Source organism: Callorhinus ursinus, unplaced genomic scaffold (genome assembly GCF_003265705.2).
Source record: "Callorhinus ursinus isolate GAN/ISIS: 27379988/994484 unplaced genomic scaffold, GSC_fseal_2.0 scaffold2, whole genome shotgun sequence".
In the NCBI taxonomy this organism is placed as follows: Eukaryota; Metazoa; Chordata; class Mammalia; order Carnivora; family Otariidae; genus Callorhinus; species Callorhinus ursinus.
The window spans coordinates 59,470,890-59,494,491 of NW_027397064.1; the positions used below are offsets into that span (position 1 = coordinate 59,470,890).

General features: G+C 39.8%; 1 protein-coding gene across 1 annotated transcript in view; it reads right to left on the reverse strand.

The window, feature by feature from the left end:
* Window positions 1–1,207: 1,207 nt before the first annotated feature.
* The window catches only part of MYO3B (myosin IIIB), a 240,547-nt gene continuing 218,152 nt past the window's right edge, over window positions 1,208–23,602 (reverse strand). Inside the window, exons 26-29 of the mRNA XM_073905602.1 lie at window positions 7,747–7,853; window positions 7,326–7,372; window positions 6,369–6,539; window positions 1,208–2,443 (exon numbers count right to left, since the gene is read on the reverse strand). Of these exons, the coding sequence (XP_073761703.1) occupies window positions 6,401–6,539; window positions 7,326–7,372; window positions 7,747–7,853 (293 nt within the window). The 3' untranslated portion in view covers window positions 1,208–2,443; window positions 6,369–6,400. The remainder of the gene's footprint in view (window positions 2,444–6,368; window positions 6,540–7,325; window positions 7,373–7,746; window positions 7,854–23,602) is intronic.

A 23,602-nucleotide genomic window follows, 5' to 3' on the forward strand; every position in this document is an offset into this window, starting at 1 on the left:
TTTGGGCTGCCATAACAGAATACTACAGACTGGGTGGCTTAAACAACAGAAATTAATCTCTCACAGTTCTCAAGGTCTGGGAAGTCCAAGATCAAGGTGCCAGGAGATTTGGTGTCTCATGAGCGTCTGCTTGCTGGTTCAGAGATAGCCATCTCTTCACTGTGTCTTTATGTGGTGGAGGTAAGCCAGGTCTTTGGGGTCTCTTTAAAGGGGTACTGATGTCATTCATGAGGGCTCTACTCTCATGACTTAATCACCTCCCAAAGACCCCACCAACAAATACCATTACATTGGGAATTAGATTTAAGCATGTGAATTTGGGGGAGACATAAACATTTAATCTAGAACAGGCAACAAACAGTTAAAAAATTTAAAAAACACTTCTAAATACTATAAAATTATATATGGTACATATGGATAAAACTAATAAACTATGTGTAAGATTTCTCGGATAAAATTATTAATCATTATTAAGGGAAGAGAAGGAATAACTAAATAAATAGAAGGATATACCATGCTTATAGTTTGGAAAATTCAATATTGTAGACATAACAATTACTTCCAAATTGACTTAAAGACTCAAGATAATTCCAAAGAAATACCAACAGTTTTTTCTTTTTTTTCATAAATTGACTATTTGAATCTATAACTTGCAAAGAGCCCAGACTAATCAAGGGTCTCTTGGAAAAGAAAAACCATGTTAGAAGACTTGCTCTGTCGTATACCAAAGCCTATCATAAATGTGTAGGATTTACGGCAAGGATAACAGATCAGCAGAACAGAATAGAGAATCTGGGAACAGATTTATGATTACTTGATTTATGTAAATGGTAGTATTTTAGAGAAGTAGAAAAGAGATGGCCTTTTCATTAAATGGGCCTTTGACAGCTGAATATCCATTATTAGGAAACATGAAAATTGGCCCTTACCACACAGCATTCACAAAATTGATTCTCGGTGGGTTGAAGATCTAAATGTGAAAGGCAAGACGATAATGTCTCCAGAAAATCCTAAAGGTAAATACCTTTATGACCTTGGGGCTGGATAAGATTTCTTATAGGCTATAAAAAAGTACTAATCAAAAAGAAAAACACCGATAAGCTGTGTTATGTTAACATTACAAACTTTTTTTTTTAATCAAAAGATACCTTAAGGGCATGAAAGGACAAACCACCTAGTGGAGAAAATATTTGCAACACATATAACTAACAATATATAGTACACTTCTTCAAATTAAAAGAAAATATATAGTTAACCCAAATAAAAATGGGCCTATCACAAAAGAAGGTATCTAAAATGGCCACTAAAGTATGAAAATGTGCTCAACATCATTATTAATCAGAGATATGTAAGCTATCAATCAACAGTGAGATTCTAATATATACCCATCAGAGTGCCCATATGAAGGAGACCGATAATAACAAGAATTGGAGAGAATACAGAACAATGGAAGCTCTTTTACGTCACAGGTATGACTGTAAATTGGTAAAATCACTTAGGAAAACAGTTTGATATTACCTACTGAAGTGCAGATATGGGTACCTTAGAACTCTGCCATCCTAATCCTAGGTATATAGCCAACAGAAACACATGCAAAATAGACACCAAGAGACACACAACAATGTTCATAGTAGCAATGTCCAGAATAGCCCCAAATTGGAAATAATTCATATTTGTCTATCAAAAGCAGAATGGCTAAGTCAATTATGCCATGTTCATATACTGGAATGTTACATAGTTTTGAAAATGAATGAGCTAAATTTACATTCCACAACATAGATTAATCTCACAAATATAACACCAAATAAAAGAAACAAAACCCAAAAGATTACATGCTACATGATTCCATTTATATAAAGTTCCCAGAACCTAACTATAAGAGGCAAAATTTAACTATAGTGTTTAGGGATGTGGGTAAGTGATAAAATTATAAAGAAAACTAAGGAAGTATTACCACAAGAGTCATCAGAGTGCTTGTCTTTGGAGAGGTGGGTGATTGGGAATGGACAAGAGGGAGACTTCTAGTGTGCTGACAATGTTCCACTTGACCCACAGATGGTTTATATAGATACTCACTTTCTAATAACATATCAGACTGTAGGAGTGGTTACATAGATAACTTGACTGTAGGGGCAGTTATATAGACATTCACTTTCTGATAACTTAATGAGTTGAGTCCTCTGATTTGTGCCCTTTTCTGTATTTGCATGACATTTAAAAATAAAGAAAGTTAAAGTGGATGGAGGAATATCTGCAGATGAACCAAAATGGAAGAAAAGCCAGCAGCTCACAACATGAACACCAATGGTTTCCAATGAAGCTTTTAAAAACTCTTCTATTCCTGGAATGATTTCTATTTTGTCCAGGGTCAGTTATTTTGTCTTGACAGTATTTTTCAGCTTGTTGGTTTTCTTCATGTCAGGTATTCTCGCAGAGATACTATCTAAAGTCAATGACACACAAAAATAGTGTTTAATTATATAATTTAAAGTTTAAAAGGTAATCAACAAAAACTTAAACATCAAATTGTAAGCACTGGAAGAAGAGAGGGGAGACAGAATTGAAATAAATGCATATCTTTCATAGAGGGGGAGAGTAAATATTTTTGAAAATGATAAACCAAGAAGATGGAAGTAAATTATTCACAGACATGATGGAAACCATTAAAAGAATTAGAATTAGAAATAATAAAAAATGGTTGCTTCAGAGGGGAGGGACTAAGGTAGGGACAGGGAGAAGATTGATTTCCATTATAAATTCTCTGGACTCTCTTATTTTTTGTCTTGTTTTTGCCGTGTGCTTATTACTTTGATAAATCTAACAGGACATTTATGAGATTCCAGGTTGCATCATTCTCATATATTTAAGAATTGCTTCTTGAGTTTGTGGCATTATGACTAGTTTAAGAATAACATCTACAATCTGTAGATGGTGTAGCTGATAGTGAACCCCGTTTCTAAAGTACTTTTAGGAGTTCTAGCTGTGGCAATGACTAATTATTGCAGAACTTCTTTTTTTTTTTTTTAAAGATTTTATTTATTTATTTGACAGAGAGAGACACAGCGAGAGAGGGAACACAAGCGGGGGGAATGGGAGAGGGAGAAGCAGGCTTCCCGTTGAGCAGGGAGCCCGATGCAGGACTCGATCCCAGGACCCTGGGATCATGACCTGAACCGAAGGCAGACGCTTAACGACTGAGCCACCCAGGCGCCCCTACTGCAGAGCTTCTAAATTACAATTTCATAATTATTTCTGTTTCCTTTTAACTTTTTTATGAAATACTTAATTAGACATAAGGCAGATACCTATTATATTGTACACAGACAAATGGGAAGTTAGGAACATCTTTACTCAACAGTTTGAAAAACAGCTAATATTAGCAAATCAAAAATAGACAAGTCAATGATAAAAGTAAAACTTTCCAAACAAGAAATATCACCACACACCAGTCAGCATGGAGTGATAAGAAACAGCAAGAGTTGGCAAGGATGTGGAGCAAAGGGAACCCTCATGCACTATTGCTGAGATTATAAACTGGTGCAAACACTGTGGAAAAAAGTAGGGAGGTTCCTCAAAAAATTAAAAATAGAAATACCCTATGATCCAGTAATTCCACTACTGGGTATTTACCCAAAGAAAATGAAAACACTAAATCAAAAAGATCTATGCACCCCTATGTTTATTACAGCATTATTTATAATAGCTAAGATATGGATGCAACCTAAGCATCCACTGACAGATGAATCGATAAAGAAGTAGTAGTATATGTGTGTGTGTATATATAATATGTATAGATAATGGAATATTGCCCATAAAAACGAATGAGATCTTGCCATTTGTGACAACACGGAAGGACCTAGAGGGGTATTATGCTACGTGAAATATGTCAGAGAAAGAAAGATGTATGATTTCACTTACATGTGGAATCTAAAAAACAAAACAAATGAACAAATGGGCAAACAAACATACAAACAGAAACCAGAAACAGACTCATAAATATAGGGAAAAAACTGATGGTTACCAGAGGGGAGGGAGGTGGGAGGATGGGTGAAATAGGTGATGGGGATTGAGATAAACTTCTAGATTGATTGACTGATTGGTTGATTTATGGAGTGGGGGGAGGGGCAGAAGGAGAGAGAATCTTAAGCAGGCTCCATGCCCAGCGTGGAGCCCAGGGTGGGGCTCGGTGTCACAACCCTGAGATCATAACTTGAGCCAAAATCAAGAGGCAGGTGCTTAACCGCCTGAGCCACCCAGGCAGCCCAGACTTCCAGTTTTACATACTAAGTCACAGAGATGAAAAGTGAAGCACAGGGAATGCTGTCAAGTATACTGTATGGAGATAGATGGGAACTACACTTAGAGTGGTGAGCACCATATGATGCAGAGAACTGTCGAATCACTATGTTGTACACCTATCCTATAATTCAACACAAAAATACTTACATTTAAATTATGTTAAAAAGGGGCGCCTGAGTGGCTCAGTTGGTTAAGCGACTGCCTTCGGCTCAGGTCATGATCCTGGAGTCCCGGGATCGAGTCCCGCATCAGACTCCCTGCTCGGCAGGGAGTCTGCTTCTCCCTCGGACCCTCCCCCGTCTCATGCTCTCTATCTCATTCTCTCTCTCAAATAAATAAATAAAATCTTAAAAAAAAATTTAAATTATGTTAAAAAGCTACACACACTAGATATTTTTTAAATAATAAAGGTCATTTGTGTTTCTTCTGCTTGTATACCTTAATAAACATTACCTTTGGGGTGAATGTGTGAGAAAAAAAATCAAGGCTCATTTTTTTAAAAAGTAAAGTTTATTAAATAATTGGCTTTTCCTATTTCTTTTTCTTTAAAAATACAATTTCTGAGATCTTTAGATGCCTCATTTCATTATTTTATCTTTGTAAAATGTATATTAAAATTTTCCCCTCTGTAACTCTGATAACATTTTTTTTCTATTTCTTCCAGTTATTTTTTCCCAAAAATCTGGGTACTCCCACATGTACGATCTGCCAAGTATTTTAAGTAAAAAAAAATGCTGAGAACATCTGTTCTAGAGAAAAGGTCTTGTAGGGTTTTTTTTTTTTTTATATCATACAGCAATCTCACACATTGTTTTGCATAGAGTAGTTGCTCAAAAGATGTTTGTTGTATTGAATCATACTGAGTATTATAATATATGGTATATATTATTATAATAGGACTAGCCCAACCTGGAGTGAAAAATCAGAGCTTATGGTGTAAGAAAAGTGATTAATCATGTAGCACACAGAATTGAAATATACTTTCCTGTCACATATGTTAGTGTAACTAAGTGAAGTCCCTCCATTCACTTAGGGGCATTTTCGGGATGTCCACTCTGTGACAGGGACTGCCCTAGGCTCTGCCCACAAAAATAGGCACAAAACAAGATCCTTTCCCTACACTCACTCACAGCCTAGTGGACATCGCTGACCTGAGAATGGGGAATTTACTAACCATGTGACATAGACTATGACAGGTCCAAATTTTCTTTCTCTCCGATTCCTTTGTTTTTACCGCTAAGGTGATGGGAGTAAAGAGGCAAAGCCTTTGTCAGCATAATAACTGGCAAGAGAGGAGTTCATCTGCCTTACAGAAAGATTTAGGCCTCTCCCCCAAAACACAAAAAATTATCCTGGCCCAGGAGACCTTGAGTAGTGCACTTCTTCAGAATGGGGACCATCGGCAGTGGAATTCTGACTCTGGGGAAAGGCCTGAAGTGTCTCTCAAAGGAGGAGGGGAATGCAGGGGACGGGTAAGGTGGAAAGGGAGGCCTGAATTTTCACAGGGGCAGATTTTGCGAGGACTGACGTGGCAGGAAAAATAAATACCATCAGCATTCACGAATGGCTTATGGCGAGACTATCAGTTACCCTCTTAGATTCTGAGGGCATGAATGACGCCTATTGCTGTAGTGGAGGTGTGTTCAGTGTCCCACAGGTACCCATGAGATGAGAAAAGGAAAAATTGCCCAGCTCAGGCTGCACTGCAGATGTGGGGAGGGCAATGGAGATATGAGAACATGGTTAGGAATCTGAAAATTATTCAGTAAGGCTCAGACCCAGACCATGTGTCCAAAGAAGCTGACCCCATCGCAGTGCTTTCTTATTAAATGACAGTCAGGGGGCGCCTGGGTGGCTCAGTTGGTTGGGCGGCTGCCTTCGGCTCGGGTCGTGATCCTGGAGTCCTGGGATCGAGTCCCGCATCGGGCTCCCTGCTCATCAGGGAGTCTGCTACTCCCTCTGACCCCCCCCCATGTGCTTTCTCTCTCTCTCATTCTCTCTCTCTCAAATAAATAAAATCTTTAAAAAAAAAAAAATGACAGTCAGTCAATTACCCCAATTGTTCTTACCCTCAACAGACTTGGGGGGCAGGAAGTACACCTCAGTACTGAGCAAAAGATGCTCCTTTTGAGGATGAGGAAGAAAAGAAAGGGCAGGATGGGTTGTCTTCCTCAGGAATAGAGTCCACAGGTGACAAGGATTTGTAATATTCATCTTCCCCATCAAGCACTTTGATTTGGCTGCAACAAAGAAAAGAGTTTTCAGCAGAAAAAGAGGACAAAGGCCGCAGTCATCCCTGGAGCAGCTAAAGTTGCATGAGTGCCGAGAACAGGGTTGGGTTCCCTCAATGGCAGGTAGGTAGCCCAGGGTCTCCCAGAACACAGGAACTGAGGTCTGATCCGCAAAGCCTCTCATCTCAGGGTCACAGGCTGATAACGGGCCCAATTTAGTGGTGTCAAGAAGTTGTGATCATATTACAACTTGTCTGTCTGAATTGACTTGTCTGTCCTTGTTTGGTTCCCTCCTGCCCTCCTCCAGTTCTCAAACTAGCACCAGTTACCTATGTCACTATATTCTCGATCGGGATACTAACAATCAAATGAGCCACAAACTCCCTAGTGTCCTCTGTCTAACCACTGGGGGAGATTTTCCTTTGTGTACTTTTAAGGCCCAGGGGTAGGGTGATGTGGGAAGCGGCCTATTTGCACTGTGTGGAATGCTCTTATTTGTGGGAGAGTTTTATACAATCTGCTACGTCTGCAATTATGAGGGAAACCACAATTTCCTGGGATAATTGTGAAAAATAACATTTGCCTTTAGGTGGCAATTTCAGCCTTTTTGGACAGAAAAGATTCAAGTTTTATATAGCTGCTACTGTGAAAAGTAGTTTCCAATGTCAATAATAGTGGTGATATCCCCATTTGCATATTTTTAGAAGCTTCTCTGGAAAGTTTTGCATTTTCTGTAATATCACAAAGGACTCCTTCTGTTTACAGTTGCTTAGAACTAAGAAGACAGATATTTACCCAAGTTTTCTTGGCTTCCTCTTGCTCCCTTGATATTCTAGAGTTCCCTGTGGAGAGGGCCAAGAACACACAGTCAAAGCAAAGCAGCAAGTCGTTAATTTTTAATTCAAAGTGATTTTGTGTTGAATGCAAGCAGATGCTGATAATATCAGAAGTCACAGCATAATTTTTTTGATCAAAGGGCTCAAGTGAGCCTGATGAAGCATGCATCTTGCTCGTCTTTGATAAACCACATCAATTATTCACCGTGAAGGCAGACATCCTGACATGAAAGCAACAGATAAAGAGCCTAAGCACATGTTCGAGAAGAGAGCATAAGAGAGTGGGGGTGGGGCTGGAGGGGCTGGAACAGGTATTAATAACAGAATTATTAACTGGAAACAAAGCCAGTGAAACAGCTTTATGGCCACTTTGAACTCACATTTAACTGGTTATAGTACATGGTGTCCTCGGGGCTACTCAACATTTTGGGCTGCTGACATCTTCGGCGAGGTGTTCGCTGCTTCTGTATAAGACCATTTTCTGAAACTGCAACAAGACAGCAAAACTTTACTGTAAACCATCTGAGGTGTTGGGGAAATCAGGTAAAAAACTGCTCTTCACATAATGCACTAAGTGGAAACCGTGTCCCATTTTAATGGGTATGTTGGAGCTCTGCTAATATTGGCAGAAGTGTCATCCTAAAACACAAATACACACATAGGAATTGCTAAGTGTAAACAAGGGTCGCTGTAACTTTGCCTTTGTTGCTCTTATCCAAATCAGCAGTGAAGAGTGACAGAAAACAAATTGGTTCATCCATGCTGGTGAAGTAGAGGTTGGTGGTCAGCCTTTGTAGAGTGCGGAGTAGTAGCTTAGTGGGATAACTCAGGACAATGAAGGCAATCTGGGATAGTTTACACCACATCCTACAGTGAGGGTTCAAAGACATCTGGAGCACACACACTCTTGGGTAGATGAGAAGCAAACCTTTTGGTGGGATACATTTCGGAGAGAAAATGGCTTGAACTAGTATTTACTGAAATGCTTTGAACAGTACCATTGATCCATGCAATCTCTGGAGATAGTGTAAAGGAGAAGGGGAAAAGATAATTGCCTGATTTCACAAAGCGGCCTCTCCGTGTTAGCCCTGATTTCAGAACCTTGGACCAAGAGTGAACTGGAGATTAAGAAACCACGTGTCCAATGAAGTCATGATGTATTTCCCTTCCAAGCAGATGACTTTCGTGGAATCTGCTCTCCTTTTGGCACTATATCTGAATCAGGAGTTAGCAGTTCTAACTTCTTGCCAACATACACACACACACCCCAGAGCTGCCACAGAATATTGTTCATGAATGTCACAGTCCAAAGAAGAGATACCACTTTCCTCTACCGAGCGTATAGCATATTCATAAAACAGAGTTGGAGATTTGTACTTGGAATCATAATTTGACTTCACTAGAGGTTCCTAGTATTTAGGGAAATTCTGGGGGAATTTTCTAAGTGAAAATGACTCAGCAAGGGCCATTATGAATAGCAAATTATCCCAAGTACGAAGTTTTGCATCTTCACTTTTCTTGAACTGGAAATATCTATGTTGAACAAGACTATTAGAAATATATAGGACTTTAGGAACCATTTATTCTAAATACCCATTTTTTTTTTAAAGAAAACTGAGGCCCACAAATGTTGAATGACTCATCCCAGATGAAGTGGCAGAGTGAGGACGCAACCCTAGATTCTTACCTCCTGTTCTAGAAGTGTTCTTTTTCAAAACCACAGCATATTGTCTTTCTTAACAAGAAACTGTTTTTGTAAGCTAAGGTCTAAGTAAAAGTAAGCTCTGTGAAAACATACTAATAATTAGCACAGCACAATGAAGTCCCTTGCAGAGGGCTCCAGTAGCCTTTAAAGATATCCCTGTCCACATCTTCAGGAAGTCTGTGCAGAGGGCAGGACTCCAGCTCTCGAGATGGCATTGTCTTCAGACTACAACGAATCCAGAATGGAAATGGGTTCTTTCTGAGAGTTCCAACATACCTCCTGCTTGCTTTGTGAAGTCCATATGCTATGGTATGGTAGGACACAAGGTGCCTTGTGTCATCTCCTCTGATTTATAGATTAATGAACAGAAGTGCCTGGAGTTAAGGTTGCTGGTGTGAACACACACTGGATATCTGACATCTATTCTCCCTTAGACTTCCTAATATTACGGGAATTCCAACGCTGGAAACTCAAAAGGCTGATCTTAAATAGTTTCTGAGTTCAGCTGGAGTTCAGCCCAGTTCAGCGGGACTTCATGTAGTGTTTACATTTGATCAGAAGCTTTTATTTATGTTCTCAACTGGGTATGCTTAATATAAGACGTGGTTTTCAACTTTTGCTCTCGATGAACTTGCTGTTCCATGGGTGGGTGTACTTTTCCTGATTCTTAGATGGAATTAAGTTATTGGGTAGAATTTTCTCAATTTTAACATTTCTCCCACAAATTAGGAAAAAACTCTTGGCATTTGATGGTATCTGTACTATACTAGAATCTAGTGTAAGTTGGTGTCTGATTTAGCATCAAGTTTTAATTTTCATTATTTTAACTTAAATATCGCCATGTTTCATGATGTTTTGCAGAAGGCCATAACTTCCAGGTGTTTTGCCAAGTCTGAGTATCACTGATATGTGATCAATAATAAATAACCAAATAAATATTTGAGAAATGAATCATTATTTAATAAATGCTGTTGAACAATTTGATAGTAATAATTATGCAAAAATATGACTTGAATATAGACCCTATGAAATTTATCCTATATGTAAGGTACTTTGCTGGATATTGTGGGGGAAAACAAAGAAAAATAAGACAAGGTCCCTGTCTTCAGCCTAATAGAGGGCACAGGGTCTTAAGAGGTTAAGTGACTTGTCATAAGTTAGTGCTGCTGGACTCAAGTTAGGTTTAAAAAAAATTCTAAATTGTCTACTTTTCTCAATATGCTTTTTGATTCTCACAGGCCACAATAAATTCCAGATGTGTTATATAGTTAAACATTTTAAATATTCCTATAAAAACCTTAAAGGGGAATGAAATGGATTATCTTAACTATGGAAGAAGATATAAGTGACAAGGATGGGCTCAATTATAATACAAACAATAAAGTAAAATATTCTACATGATGGACAGTAACAAAACTAAGATGAAAGGAAGTGCATCAGAAAGATAAAAATAAATTTAAAAATATATACACACAAAAGTCTACGATCCATAATGTGGAAAGACTGCGACAAGAGAAAGACGGAGACACACTCATACATGCTGAAATGCAATTGATGAAATGAGATATTGAAAAATGTTTAGCCATCCTCGCAAAGAGCTGCAACTAAAACAACTACTACTGCTTTTCTATTAATTAGGATAAATTAAAGATCAAAAGACAATGTGGGAGTGGACCCACATACACAAAGGCGTCCATAGGCTCCACCTTGCCTGAAGTGCAACTTGACAATAAGTAACAAAAGCTAAGCAAACTTGTGCCAAGAAACACGTCCCAGTGAAGGAAACCAGAAGGAGAGAAAAAGACAATTTATATAAAGATGGATTATGGTAACAATTTCGTAGTGGAAAAAAGCTAGAAACATGACAAATATTTAATAATTGGGGAGAAGTTAACTCTGAGATATGAACACTGTATCATCCCATGAAGGCACCAACAAACAAAGACAAATTTAAGGTATGCTGTCAATAGATGAAAATTCAAATTTCAGAAAAAGAAGAAAAAGACAAAACAGCATATAGCACATTGATTAAATCTAAATAGGTGTGCACACTGAGAATTTATCATGAATTTTTTTCCTTTAAAATTTAAAAGAAATCAATGAGGCATGCAGGGCAAAATTATTCTTTCTTTTGGTAGATATTTAAGAAAGCATAGTTAAGAAAGCTAAATCTCAAAGTGGCAGAGTGGAAGCTGGAACCCGTCTTTTGGCTTCTGAGCCAATAGTTTGCTTCTAAGAGCTACAAAACAATAGGGTTATCTGGCGATTACCTAGTTCATTTGACTAGTTTATACAGACAAAATGGGCAATTCAAGTTTGAAGATAAACATTAGTATTCGCATCATTTGAAGACAATGATGTTCAGATTCTGAAACTGGCCTATTTCTAGTTCATATAAATGTTTATAAGCCACGCCAATGCTTCAGTTTGTAATCCTTTGGGGACTACCTCCTCATGACACTTTTTGAAAGTATATTATGTCATGGATACAATTTAACATAGGTCTCTTTCCCTTTCAAGAATCACTGCACCTTCTTCTCCCCTTGAGCCTTCTGATTTCATATTTGAGACCTGAACACATCACTTTCTTCGGAGTTTTGTCCCAGAAACTTAAAATAAACTGGAGATAAATCTGTTGCAAAATGTGGGGCACCTGGGTGGCTCAGTTGTTAAGCGTCTGCCTTCAGGTCGGGTCATGATCCCAGGGTCCTGGGATCGAGCCCTGCATCCGGCTCCCTGCTCAGCAGGAAGCCTGCTTCTCCCTCTCCCACTCCGCCTGCTTGTGTTCCCTCTCTCGCTGTCTGTCAAATAAATAAATAAAATCTTTAAAAAAAAAGTCTGTTGCAAAATGGAAGACATGTAAATGGCATCTCAGTGGGCAGCACCGGGAGAGGCATACTCTTGGCTCCCCAACCCCAAATCATCACACTGTGTGGCTGCACAACTGGCTAAGCCCTTGGTGAGAAACAAACAGCTGAATTCAGTTGCTGGCTTCGTTACATAACTTCAAACAACTGGTTTGGAAATTTCATATTTCAATTCTCTTTACTGAACATGCAGGTACATCCATGCTAGAATTGCCAGATCAAATACAGAACACCCAATTAAATTTGAATTTCAGATAAACAACCAATACTTTTTTTAATCTAATAAAATCCTGTGCAATATTCAGGACATACTTGTATTAAAAAATGATCGGTTGTTCATTTGAAATTCAAATCTAGCTGGGTGTTCTGTATTTATTTGTTGTTTTTATATCGGGCAAACCTAATTCAAGCATCATTTCAAGTTACAAACAAGGCCTTTTGTTTCCTCCTAGGGTCTCAGAGATGAAGAAGGAAACCATTTCCTCACTCTGACTGACTTACTGATTTATAGCTATTTTGGCTACAGATGCTCTTCCTCTATACTGTCCCCTAACACTTAGGGTTTCATTTTTTATCACCCATTACAGATGTGCCATTCTGATCTATTTCCTAGCAGGATCGTAATGAGGGAAGGACAATGGCAAGGGAGGGCAGGATGGGGCATATGGCCCAAATATTCCCCTGCTTAGTGGGGCAGTATGGATTCTGGGCCCCTGAGGAATGGACAGGCAGTGGGCAGGGTTCCTGGGAGGAAAGGGAGAGAGCATACTGAGAGAACCATAGTCCTATGCACTCTCCCTGTGGGCCTTCAGCAGGCAGGAATAAGACTGCTGATCTGACTGCCATTTTGTGGATGAGGCATTCCCAGGGTCACTTGCCAAGTAAAACATCCCCTTGAAGCAAACAGTGTTCAGTGTTCTAGATTTACAGATGGCCAATCCCATATGGGGTTACTAGATATATCTCTGGGGCACGAAACAGAATTAGAGTTATGCAATTAACTTACAGAACTCTGTCAACTCTGTGCATAAAGGGAGGTACATAATTTCTATGACCAAAATTCGCAGAGCAGATGGGGGTGACAGTAGCCTAGCTGTCAGCTGGATAATCTTTCTTCTCAGTGATAGTTGACCATGCTGTGTAGTACTCCAGTGGACACTTAATGAACTAGCTTCCAATGAGATGACTTGTCTTTTCTGGCTCTATGTCTCTTCCATTTACCATTTCATTTTTAGGTATCAAATCTTGTTTTACAAAGTAGCTTTTTCTTCATTTCATCTCATTTTTGGGAAGAACAACTAACCCCAAAGAGATAAGAGAGGCATAGGGAGATAAGAGATCACACAGCAAGTTAGAGGCAAAGGAGAATTCGGGTTTCCAAATGTCCCAAAGGTCATTTTCTTTAAATTACACCAGTTGTTCAGTTTTAGAAATACTGGTGCCCAGATCAGGACTTAGGCATTGACATTAAAACAACAACAACAACAACTCCTTGGATGGTTCCAATGTATAGCTAGGGTTGAGAGCCGCTATACCAGACCATATTCAATCTTTCCTTACCAATAAGAACCACACTGGCAGAGTCTGCAAGAATCTGCACTACCTTAAAAATGCTGTCTATGGAAGAATCTTCTTAATGTGTTGTAAACCACCTGCTCCCGATGTACCTTGAGGCACAGGCTATTTTGGGGATGCTCAGAATCTTGACAGGGAATAGGAGGCAAGATATTATGCCTTAGGAGTTCAGATTTTCAAATTTAAGTCATGGCATGGAGGATGATAAATCTCTGGTGTTTGGCCCCTTCCTTTTATATCTATGGGGTCTGAGCCTAGGAGCATGGGCCCCTCTGCCAGTCTCCCTTTAGAGCCAGGGCTAGAACTCAGGTCTTTTGATTCAAAATCTCAAAGCCTAGGCCATGGCCTTTACTATGACGCTTGTTCTGTTACTGAGACATTCTTATAAGTTTTCACCTCACCCTAACTTCAGGAGGGACTAAGGAATTCGGTGGGCTTTTGTAAAACACACACACAACCAGAGAGATTTTCTCCTGGGGTGCATGTAATTCAGATCTTCCTTTCTAAGATGAAAGGAAAGCTACAAATTTTCCCAGTTGCCATGTTATGTCATGAACAATCTTCTTCAAAATTGCAAAATTGCTACAAAGAAAACATCTCTGAGTTAAATTAGTGCCTGTGCAAGACAGTGGAATTATAAATTGTCTACGTGGAATTTTCTCCTTACTAGTTAGGAAAGTGGTAATAACTTCCCCTAAAACTATTTTATAGCTCAGGGCTTGGCACACACTTAACAAATGATGAATGAATGCATGGTGACCATTCACTATTCTTCTTAAGATCTGTTCCATCTATGTGGCCCACTCTGTGGTTCTGTCAGTCAGGATATTATTCCCAAATAATGGATGATGCATGATTAACTTATATAATTTCCTATATTCGGCATGAAAGTTGTTTCCAACGTTTTTCTCTAAGTAGTGCTTTGAGGAACACCTCGTAGTTTGATCTTTGATAATCACATTAGTTTCTTAAGATAAATTCCTAGAGGTTGAATAATTGGCTAAAAAATATACCTATTTTTAAAAGCTATGACTTATTGCCATTTTGATTCATCCCAATTGTCATCCAAAAAGTATGCAGCAAATATATTTCTACCACCCGAACCTGAGATTTATCCATTTCTGAAGGCCCTCACCAGCATGGGACAGTATCTTTAAGAAAAAGTCTAATAACTGAATAGGTGAAAAATGGCACATCATTTGTGTTTTGATTTGCATTTCATTGATTACTTGAGAGGACGAGTGTCTGTCTTTTCCCCCTCCCCGTTTATTAGCCATTTATTTTTCAGGATTCCTCATGAGCTGAAAGCAGCAGCTAAGTTCATAGGTCCCGGCTGGACCTAAACAGGATGGAATGAGCTTTGCCTGCCTGTTGTATTGGGATGAGAGATGAGACTTCCCACTGGCTAACAGGTGTGGAGACGCCTCTTTTTGAAAATTAGCATGTTGTAGGAAAGCATTTCTCAAACTTCTGTCATCATCTACCACTTAAAAATGTTTTTTGCTATATTCAAGACACCTGTACTATTCTTCATGTAGTATTTTTAAAATCAACTATTTTTTTTACTTAAACACATTTTTAAAAAATGAATCTTTATTCACTGCTGTGCTAAATGGAAAGCCGGTGTCATTTGCCATAAATAGAAGTAAATCATAAAGTAAATGCAATGAAAACAAAACAGTACTATCACAACTGAACTAGATTCTGTTTCCCACAGAATGTTCTGGGCTTCTTTAAAAGGTTTGTTTAAAAAGAGAGGTGTGAGAGGAATTTAAGACATATTAATATAGCTACGATTTTCTTCTTAATATGAAGAATTTAAACTGAGAACTGAAAAAGGAGTAACTTTCTTTTACATGATTCGGTGTTATTTAGGGTCACATCCACACACCATCTAAAATCAACTTGCAGACCACTAGAGGCCCATGTCCCACACTTTGAGAAATATCAGTGTTGTGTAAGAAAAACAAAACAAAACAAAAACAACCCAGCAGGTTTAGAAAAACTGGAGCACGAATCCCACCTCTAGCCCTTTTTAGAGGTCTGGCCTCGGTGAGGATGATCACCCAATTAAGGTTGTGGTGAAGATGACAGAAAATGTATGAAAAGAGAAAACCTGGCACCCAAGGCTGAGCAGGTGCTTATAAGGGGTTATCCTAACTCTGGTTTTATGGGAGTGGTTCTCTACCCTGGTTGCACAGTAGAATCCTCTGAAGAACTTATAAAAAAATACAGATGCCTTAGCCTCACCCCCGGACCTCCTAATTCAGTTAGGGGTAGGGCTCTGGCGTTACTGGCTTTTATTTATTTATATATTTTAAAAAATTTTTATTTTATTATGTTATGTTAATCACCACACATTACATCATTAGTTTTTGATGTAGTGTTCCATGAGTCATTGTTTGCGTATAACACTCAAGTGCTCCATTCAGTATGTGCCCTCTTTAATACCCATCACCAGGTTAACCCATCCCCCCACCCCCGTTACTGGCTTTTAAACACAGCGCCCCACCCTTCCTCCCCCAATCCCCTTCCGGATGATTTTATAACTTGTAGCCAGCTTTGGAAAAACCAAGGACTTAAACCTCTCCTAAAAGCTTAGATTGATTTTGCAGATTAGCTAGCCGCCATCTTACCAAGTTGGCACAGGGGTCAGAGAAGTTTCAGTTGGGCAGGAGAAATCATGGGGAAGGGGCAGCAGCTCCTAGCATTGTGAGGTATTTGCGCTGGAAGCCACATCAGGGGACTCGAGCTCCAAGCAGACGCTAATTTCCCTGGACATTGGGAAATTCATTTTTCGTATTCCAAGAGAACAATTTTGCTGACCATGGAAACATTATTAATCTCTGGTTTCCAGAGGTATGATATTGCTCAGTGCTCTTTGGCAGGTTTTGGTGTGAATGAATGACAAAGCTGAAAAGCCATTCTGACCTACTAAACTCTTTTTAAATCAAACATAAATGTAGAGCAAAAGCTCTGGGGTGTCGGAAGGGTTGGAACTAGTAAAAAATGTTTAAAAAGGCACAAGCTTAGAATCAGTAATACAGATTCAGCAATGGGGTGCTGTTGGTTTCTTTCTTTTTGCTTTACTTTACACAGTATACTCAGAATGTTTGCATCATGTCCCATCTCTCGGCTTTTAGGAGTTTTTAAACTGCTTATTCTGAGGTCTTGCAACGTTCCCTTCCAGCCAGGTGTCTTCCTGTGGGGATGACTGACTTCATCTGTACCGTCCCTGACAACGGCTGTTCCCTAACTTTGGCCCTTTGCGGGGCGGGGCGGGGGGGAGGCAGGAATTAAGGCCAAAATGGCCACCAATCTCTGCCCGGTGAAAAACAGCATTAATTCAGCTTTTTCAAAAATGTCAACATGAAAAAAATCTAAGACCTGATCTGATGCTTAGCAGACCCACAATGCCATGCAGCAGGCTGGGAGATGTCATTTCTGGAGCTCCTAATGAGATGCAAATCACCTAGTGAACTACTCGGGAGCTAGGAAACAATGTCCTGGGTAAAAGCAGATAAAAATGGAACGAAAGAATGTCTTTGAAGATTGGAACGACATTTTAAATGCTTGAGGATATGGGACACCAGATAGTGCTGGTTTTAGTAAACTAATTGTGACTGGGTCTTTGATTCCTTGTGGCAGGGAATCCGGGGGCATTCATCCCCAGCTCTGCCTTGCTCTCTAAGTTGGGGACCTGGTTCTGGTTCTTGCTATTAGTATGCAAAGGGCAGGTCACCTGTAGTGAAACCAACACTGGACTTGGGGTCAGCAGGCCTGGGCATAGTTCAATTTCTGGAACTTAGTGGTATGTGACCCAGGTGAACTGCTTACTTTCTAGCTGCCACGTTTTATCTGTAAAACAAGGGGTTGGACCGATAGAGTAATTTTTTCGACAAAGGGTGGTGGTGCAGCACATTGCACATATTCTTGCCTGGAGATTCAAAGCTGTTATCCCTGAAGTCATGCTCCTTCCCTGTGTGTGAATGTCTGTGCGTAGTGAGAGATGTGCCTGATGAGAGTTTGTTGTGTGAAAGCAGGAAGAGAGAGAACCATTAGCCAAGAGACTCTTTAAAGTCCCTTCCAACTTTAAGATGCTATGATTGCAGAGTTCCAGCAACTCATTTTCAAAATGGACATAAATCCTATGGACCCTATTGGCCTTGTTGGAATTTGAAGAAGATCAAACTGCAATCAGGCTTCAGGATGGAAAGTTCTTGGTAACTATACCAGAACTTCATTGTAATATGATTCTTTCACTTAAAGAGCAATGCTGCACAAGGGGGTGCTCATCTAAACCTCTTTCTCGGTTATTTGGTTACTGATGGGCTAAAAGACCACATTTTAATCTCACCCAGCCTTCCCAGCTGTGAGTAAAAACTGCAAAGCACAGGTTAATACTCTACAGCTGTACAAACACCAACCCAGGTTCACAAATTCTAAAATATTTTTACATACAGAGAGCAATCATTAGTATGATGGACTTGGTTTGGGGGAGATTATATGCACAAATGATTGGCAACTCTGTGTGTGTATGTGTGTGAAATTGTAAAGAATGTGAATAATAGACCAAATGAAATCACAGGTATGATTTTTGTTTGCATTAAACTAATGAGATGCAAAAGTGGAATCAATGCAGTATTAGTGGTGAAAAATTAGATTACTCTGGTTCTTTCAGTTTTAATCTCCAAAAGCCAATAAAATAGGAAGTACCTGGGGGAAAAAAAGTTAAAAAAAATAACTACATTTGGGTTATTGTCCTATTTTTGTGCTTCATGTTGGAAAAAATTTCCTTAGCACACTGTAAATTAAACTTGGTCCAACTATCTAGTACACCTTTAAGATTTATAAAAATAGACACAGAGGTCTCAGTTCTCTGCTCCGATCAAGAGTTTAGACTCCAGTTCTTCCGGGTCATACAGAACTACTGAACTTCTTTGCCTTGTTTCTTAAAATCTGAGATGAGCTTATCTATTATGGAAACAATATACAGCTTGATGGCCTCTCATACCCTCCCTTTCCCTTTATTCTCATGGGAGGTTATCTTGTCATGAGGAGGTCATGAGACCTGTGTCTCTCCACAGGACTCAGGATCTCTCAACAAATTAATGTCATTAACCTTTTTTTTCCCCATTTAAATCCCACTTCTCTGAGTCATTTGACTGGTATAGCTATAAGCACATTCCAGCATGTCACAAAAAACAAGCCACGCTTAACAAAGTAAATACTTATAGTGGTTATCAGCATATCTGAAAATGGATATCTCCTGGGTTATACAGTGATTTAGGCCTTGACAAGGAAATGAATTACCACTTTTATTCAACTTCTTTGCAGTGACTTTGTATACTGACACATTCGAGCTGCTCTGACCACTAGGTCTGACCAGGCTAAACGATAGTTCAGTGCATTTAATTTTAAGTTTCCAAACTAACATATTTTAGGGAATCCATATCAGCAGTTCTCCACCCTTGGACCCTAAAGGAAACACTCTTTCAGGGACTCTGTTATCATGGCTTAGTCAAATAAAATATTAACGATCAGAAACCTGGTAGCATTTATCTGACAATAAAGAAAATCATATTAACAGGAGCTCTCCACTGGAGTGATCTTGGACATCCGTGATGGCGCCGGGAAACGCGCCACTACCTCTGAAAGGGCGGGAGGTTCTGGCTGACTTGGCACCTTCTCACTTCCAGCTCTCACTGCCTCTCACCCTGCATGAGATGGGGACCCAGCAGAGTGGGGTTAAATGGGTTGGGGAGCCAGTCCAGCTGGGGGTCATTAGCAATCAAGGACCAGCATTAAAAGGCAGCAGGAGACTAAGGGTCTCTGACAGGCTTGGCTCCATGCACCATCTGGAAAGAAAGAGGCTGTCGAAGCTGGATTAAAAAAAAAAAAAAGAAGAAGAACTTCATGGAGACCACTTTTTGGAGATACAAACATGAACAGTGATGTTATTTTCAAAGTGGGTCTTTCATTTTTGAGAGTTGGGCCAGGTAGCCACATTTTCAGGTCCATCTCTGGCCATAATGATAATTCACTGGTGCCTGGGTTGGGACCAGCCCAGGAAACTCTGTCTAATGGTTTGATAATGGCTAGGAATCAGAACATCTATGTTGGATAATGAGGCAATGGGCATGTGTGAAGCCTGAAGTGTGGGGGCAGGGCTCATACCAAATAACACATTTAGATGTATTCTACACACTATAGTACAATCTGTGACTAAGAAGAGAAAACCAGACAGCTTTACCTAGGATGTGCCTGAATTGATCATTTAAGCTGTAATTTTTGACACAATGAAAATTTTAAAAACACGCTGGGACTCACTTTCTAAGGTCATTCTAAAATAATCTGTACAAAGAGGTGGCAGTCATAGATGTCACATACTGCATATAGCTGGTCACTGATTGGCTTACATTATTAAGTTGCCTCTCTCTTTTTTTCTTTTTAGACTTTTGGATGCCCCTCCTCAACTATAAATACATAAGAAAGAAAATATGTTTAAAGTACAGAATTTTATTTCTTTTGATCACAGATTGTTACACTTACAGAACAAAGAAAACTTATAATGTGATCCTTAAGATGTATTACAACACTAATTTAGAATGAGCTTCTATTCTCACTGTAAGAATCACTAACATAACATTATAGTTGAATTCATGAGAGGAATTTGCATTCCAGCTCATTATTGTGTGGTTCTAACATTAATCTTCAGAATACCTTTAGTTCTGATTACAAAGCAGCCAGTGTAAGGAAAAGGACTCAGGCTTGTATTTGTTTTTAGATGGTGAATGTACTTTCCTGATATTGTTAAGAATGAATAGTAGCTAAAATTATCCTCATGAAGCTTTTGGCAAGGTTCTAGATGCCTGGGCTAGGGGAAAAGTAATGGGAAAGATCTAGGATACTGTACTCTCTCAGATGTAGGGTCCCGTGAAGGGGGGCTCAGAGGACACTGGCTGCTGATTCAGATAGTAGACATCATTTAGAGAAGAAATCAAGGTGGTCGCAGACCAGCAGAAATGCACAATTCTGAGAGTTGAACCTCAATCATTTTTTATTATCCTATCCTAAACTTTGGATAAATTTACATCCATTATTGGCCAGCCTATCAGAGGTAGTGTTTTAATTAAGGCTCCACTCACAAAGAACCGAGTTTAAACAGAGACATACAAATCCCTAGTGAGAGAACACTGTGGGCATAAGGCATGGACAAATCCTGTTCTTAAGGTTCTGTAGTTGGGCTCATGCTAATTTTGACAGTTCTCCTGAAAGCTTTTAGTTTTCTTAGGTATATAAAGGTGACTGTGTGAACGTGACTTTTAAATCATGGAAACCCAGTACTAATTAGAGTTCCGAGTCTCTGGAAATGGGTATGAGGGTTTTCTTTTAAATAGTTAGGTAAAAATATCCAAACTTGATGCCTACTGCCCAATCTCACACTACAACTTCATAGAAGATTTGCCCACTGGTTTAGTTTGGAAGATTGCTGGTACTAACTTACTCAAGTTTACTTCCCTGAGAAGCAGAGAGTAGAACCCAGGATTCAATTGGCACTAAAGCCCATGCTCCTTTTGTTATGGTCTATTGCTCCCCCACACTTTCCTGGTGAAAGGGTAAGGGGACCATGGCCCTTTCTTTCCCATTACCAGATTAATCTCCTCTGGCTGCCCTGAGGTGTGGCCCCTTGTCAACAGTGCCTGCCGCAAGTCTTGGTGCAGTGGGATGAGCCCAAATACCAGTTGTCATGCTATACCCAGAACCATGACTCCCTGCTAACCCCTGGCACCGCTGGTGAGAGTAAACATGTCTTTTTCTCCCTAAAGGTGAAATTTGTCCCTTAATGCTTATTCAATTTTACTCAGGGCCTATTCTGTGCCAGGCCCTGGGGATGTGGCAGTGAACAAAGACCTCTGCCCTTAAGGAACTCACCAGTCGATGGGGGGGGGTGGTGGTGGGAAGAGGGGTGTAAAGGGAGAAGCAGGCTCCCTGCTTAGCAGGGAGCCTGATGCAGGACATGATCCCAAGACCCCGGGATCATGACCTGAGCCAAAGGCAGACGCTTAACCAACTGAGCCACCCAGGTGCCCCTGAACTACTCCTGATTCCATTTCTAATCTGTAGAATTCTCATAGGTCTCAATGTCCTTGACACTCCCATTTTGTACAAATACAGTTCTGCTGCAATAAATGTTATCCCCAGAGCTGGTTGTTAGGGATTCCATTTTGCTTAATGACTCTGGCCCTTGTCCTTAAAAAAAGAAACAAAAAAGCATAATCATTTAAGACATATCACTTGTTGGTAGAACCTTCCCTTACATAAGATTCCTCAAACATGGGCTAAATGTCTATGTAATGTTACGTATGTAATTTTGAGGCAGAATGTTTTTAATCAGCCAAATCTCTGTTTCATAAGGATCTAGGTGGTGCCTCATCTAGTTGCCAACAGGGCTGACCTGCTAATTCTCTCCATTCCAGAACATGGTTGTTTGTAGTCCTGATGAATTTGCCATGCTGTTCGCTGGGGTTAATCTGCGAGTCTTACATGAAGGTCAGTAAAGTGCAAGCTATGCTTACCCTCCTCCTAAAAGGCAAATAGACTCAGGGACTCTTTCTGACCCCCCAAATCTGCAACAACTTGCTTCAGAGACTTCAGTCTCTTTTCTGTGATAATACAGCTTTGAAGGGTATATTTCCACCTCTGTATCCTTGTACTGAGAATTATATAAACTAGCTTCACAGTATAGAAATTGCTCAATAATTAGAGCAGGCATCTTACATCAAAATATGCAATTCAGATTTTATCTACTACCCAAACGCAAAATTCTCAAGAGTGCTGAGTTATTCAAACATAGAAATTAGCATTTTAAAAGTTTTCAACTGATAGAAAAGTACTGTACTCCGCTACTTTTTCCTGTGTATAACTTAGTAAGTATTGGGTATTTAGAGCCAATACATCCCATGAAGTAGAACAATACTTAAAGATGTAGCAGGAAGTAAAAAGAACATTATTTTAATTTATTTGACAGAGCTACCATGGCTGGAAAAAGGAATGTATGTAGGTGTCTCATTTCTGTATTCAAGAACCCCAGGGAGTTTTCATTTAGAAAACTTGATAGAAAATTACTGACCACGTGATAGAGGGCAATAACTTTGTCAAGAGAAGTCAGACTTGCTATAAAGTCATAGAGATCTCTGCCTTGGTCTCCCCTTCCAAAAATCAGCTACATTGAGCCACGGAGCATGATGAATATAATGGAAATAAAACTCTTCAGGTAGACATTGTTTTGCTCCCTGATTTGGTTTGAGAGCCTCCTCTACTGTGGGGAACATATTTGAGGTATTTGCATGTGGCTGATGGCCCCACCTCTCCTTCTTCCCCAAGTTCAGGTTGAACCTATAGCCCAGGCCTGGCCCAGCAGTGTTCCCCTTTCCCATCCACAGCGATCCATTCCGGGGTGGGGGTGGGGGGGTGGTGTGCAAGCCAGGCAGGGCTGAAGTTCCTGTAGGAGACCTGAGATAGGGCACTGGAAGAGAGAGTGCCTTTGTCCTTTGGGATCTTGAGACAGGATCAGGGCTGTCAGTGGTCATTTTACCAACACTGAAAAACGTTGCCCAGAAGGGATAAGCAGCACTTTAGAGAGACAGTAGAGAGGGAGGGAGAGAGGGAGAGGGAGAGACAGTAGAGAGGGAGGGAGAGAGGGAGAGGCCTAATGACATTGTTTGAATCCTAATAAATTACATTTTGGACTAAGCTAGTTTGAGATGGGTTTTTGGTTCTCATATCTAAATGAGTCCTTCCATAGTTTTTACAAATGAGTAACTTACATAGTATTGTCCTTCCTGATAATCATTAGCTTTGACACTGCACCCCTGCACCCACTGAGGAACACACTGGGGTCCTTTGCCTTAGCGTCTCAGACAGGTCCAGTGTATCAGGGATTAAGTCATTAGGTCCTTTTGAGCCACTAAAAATTAATACATGGATGTCTCTCAAGGAACACCCGTTTGTACAGTGTGTGTGTTTGTGTATAGCATTTCATTACTTTAATATTAGCTAGAGGTAAAACAAGCTAAGCATGCCAGC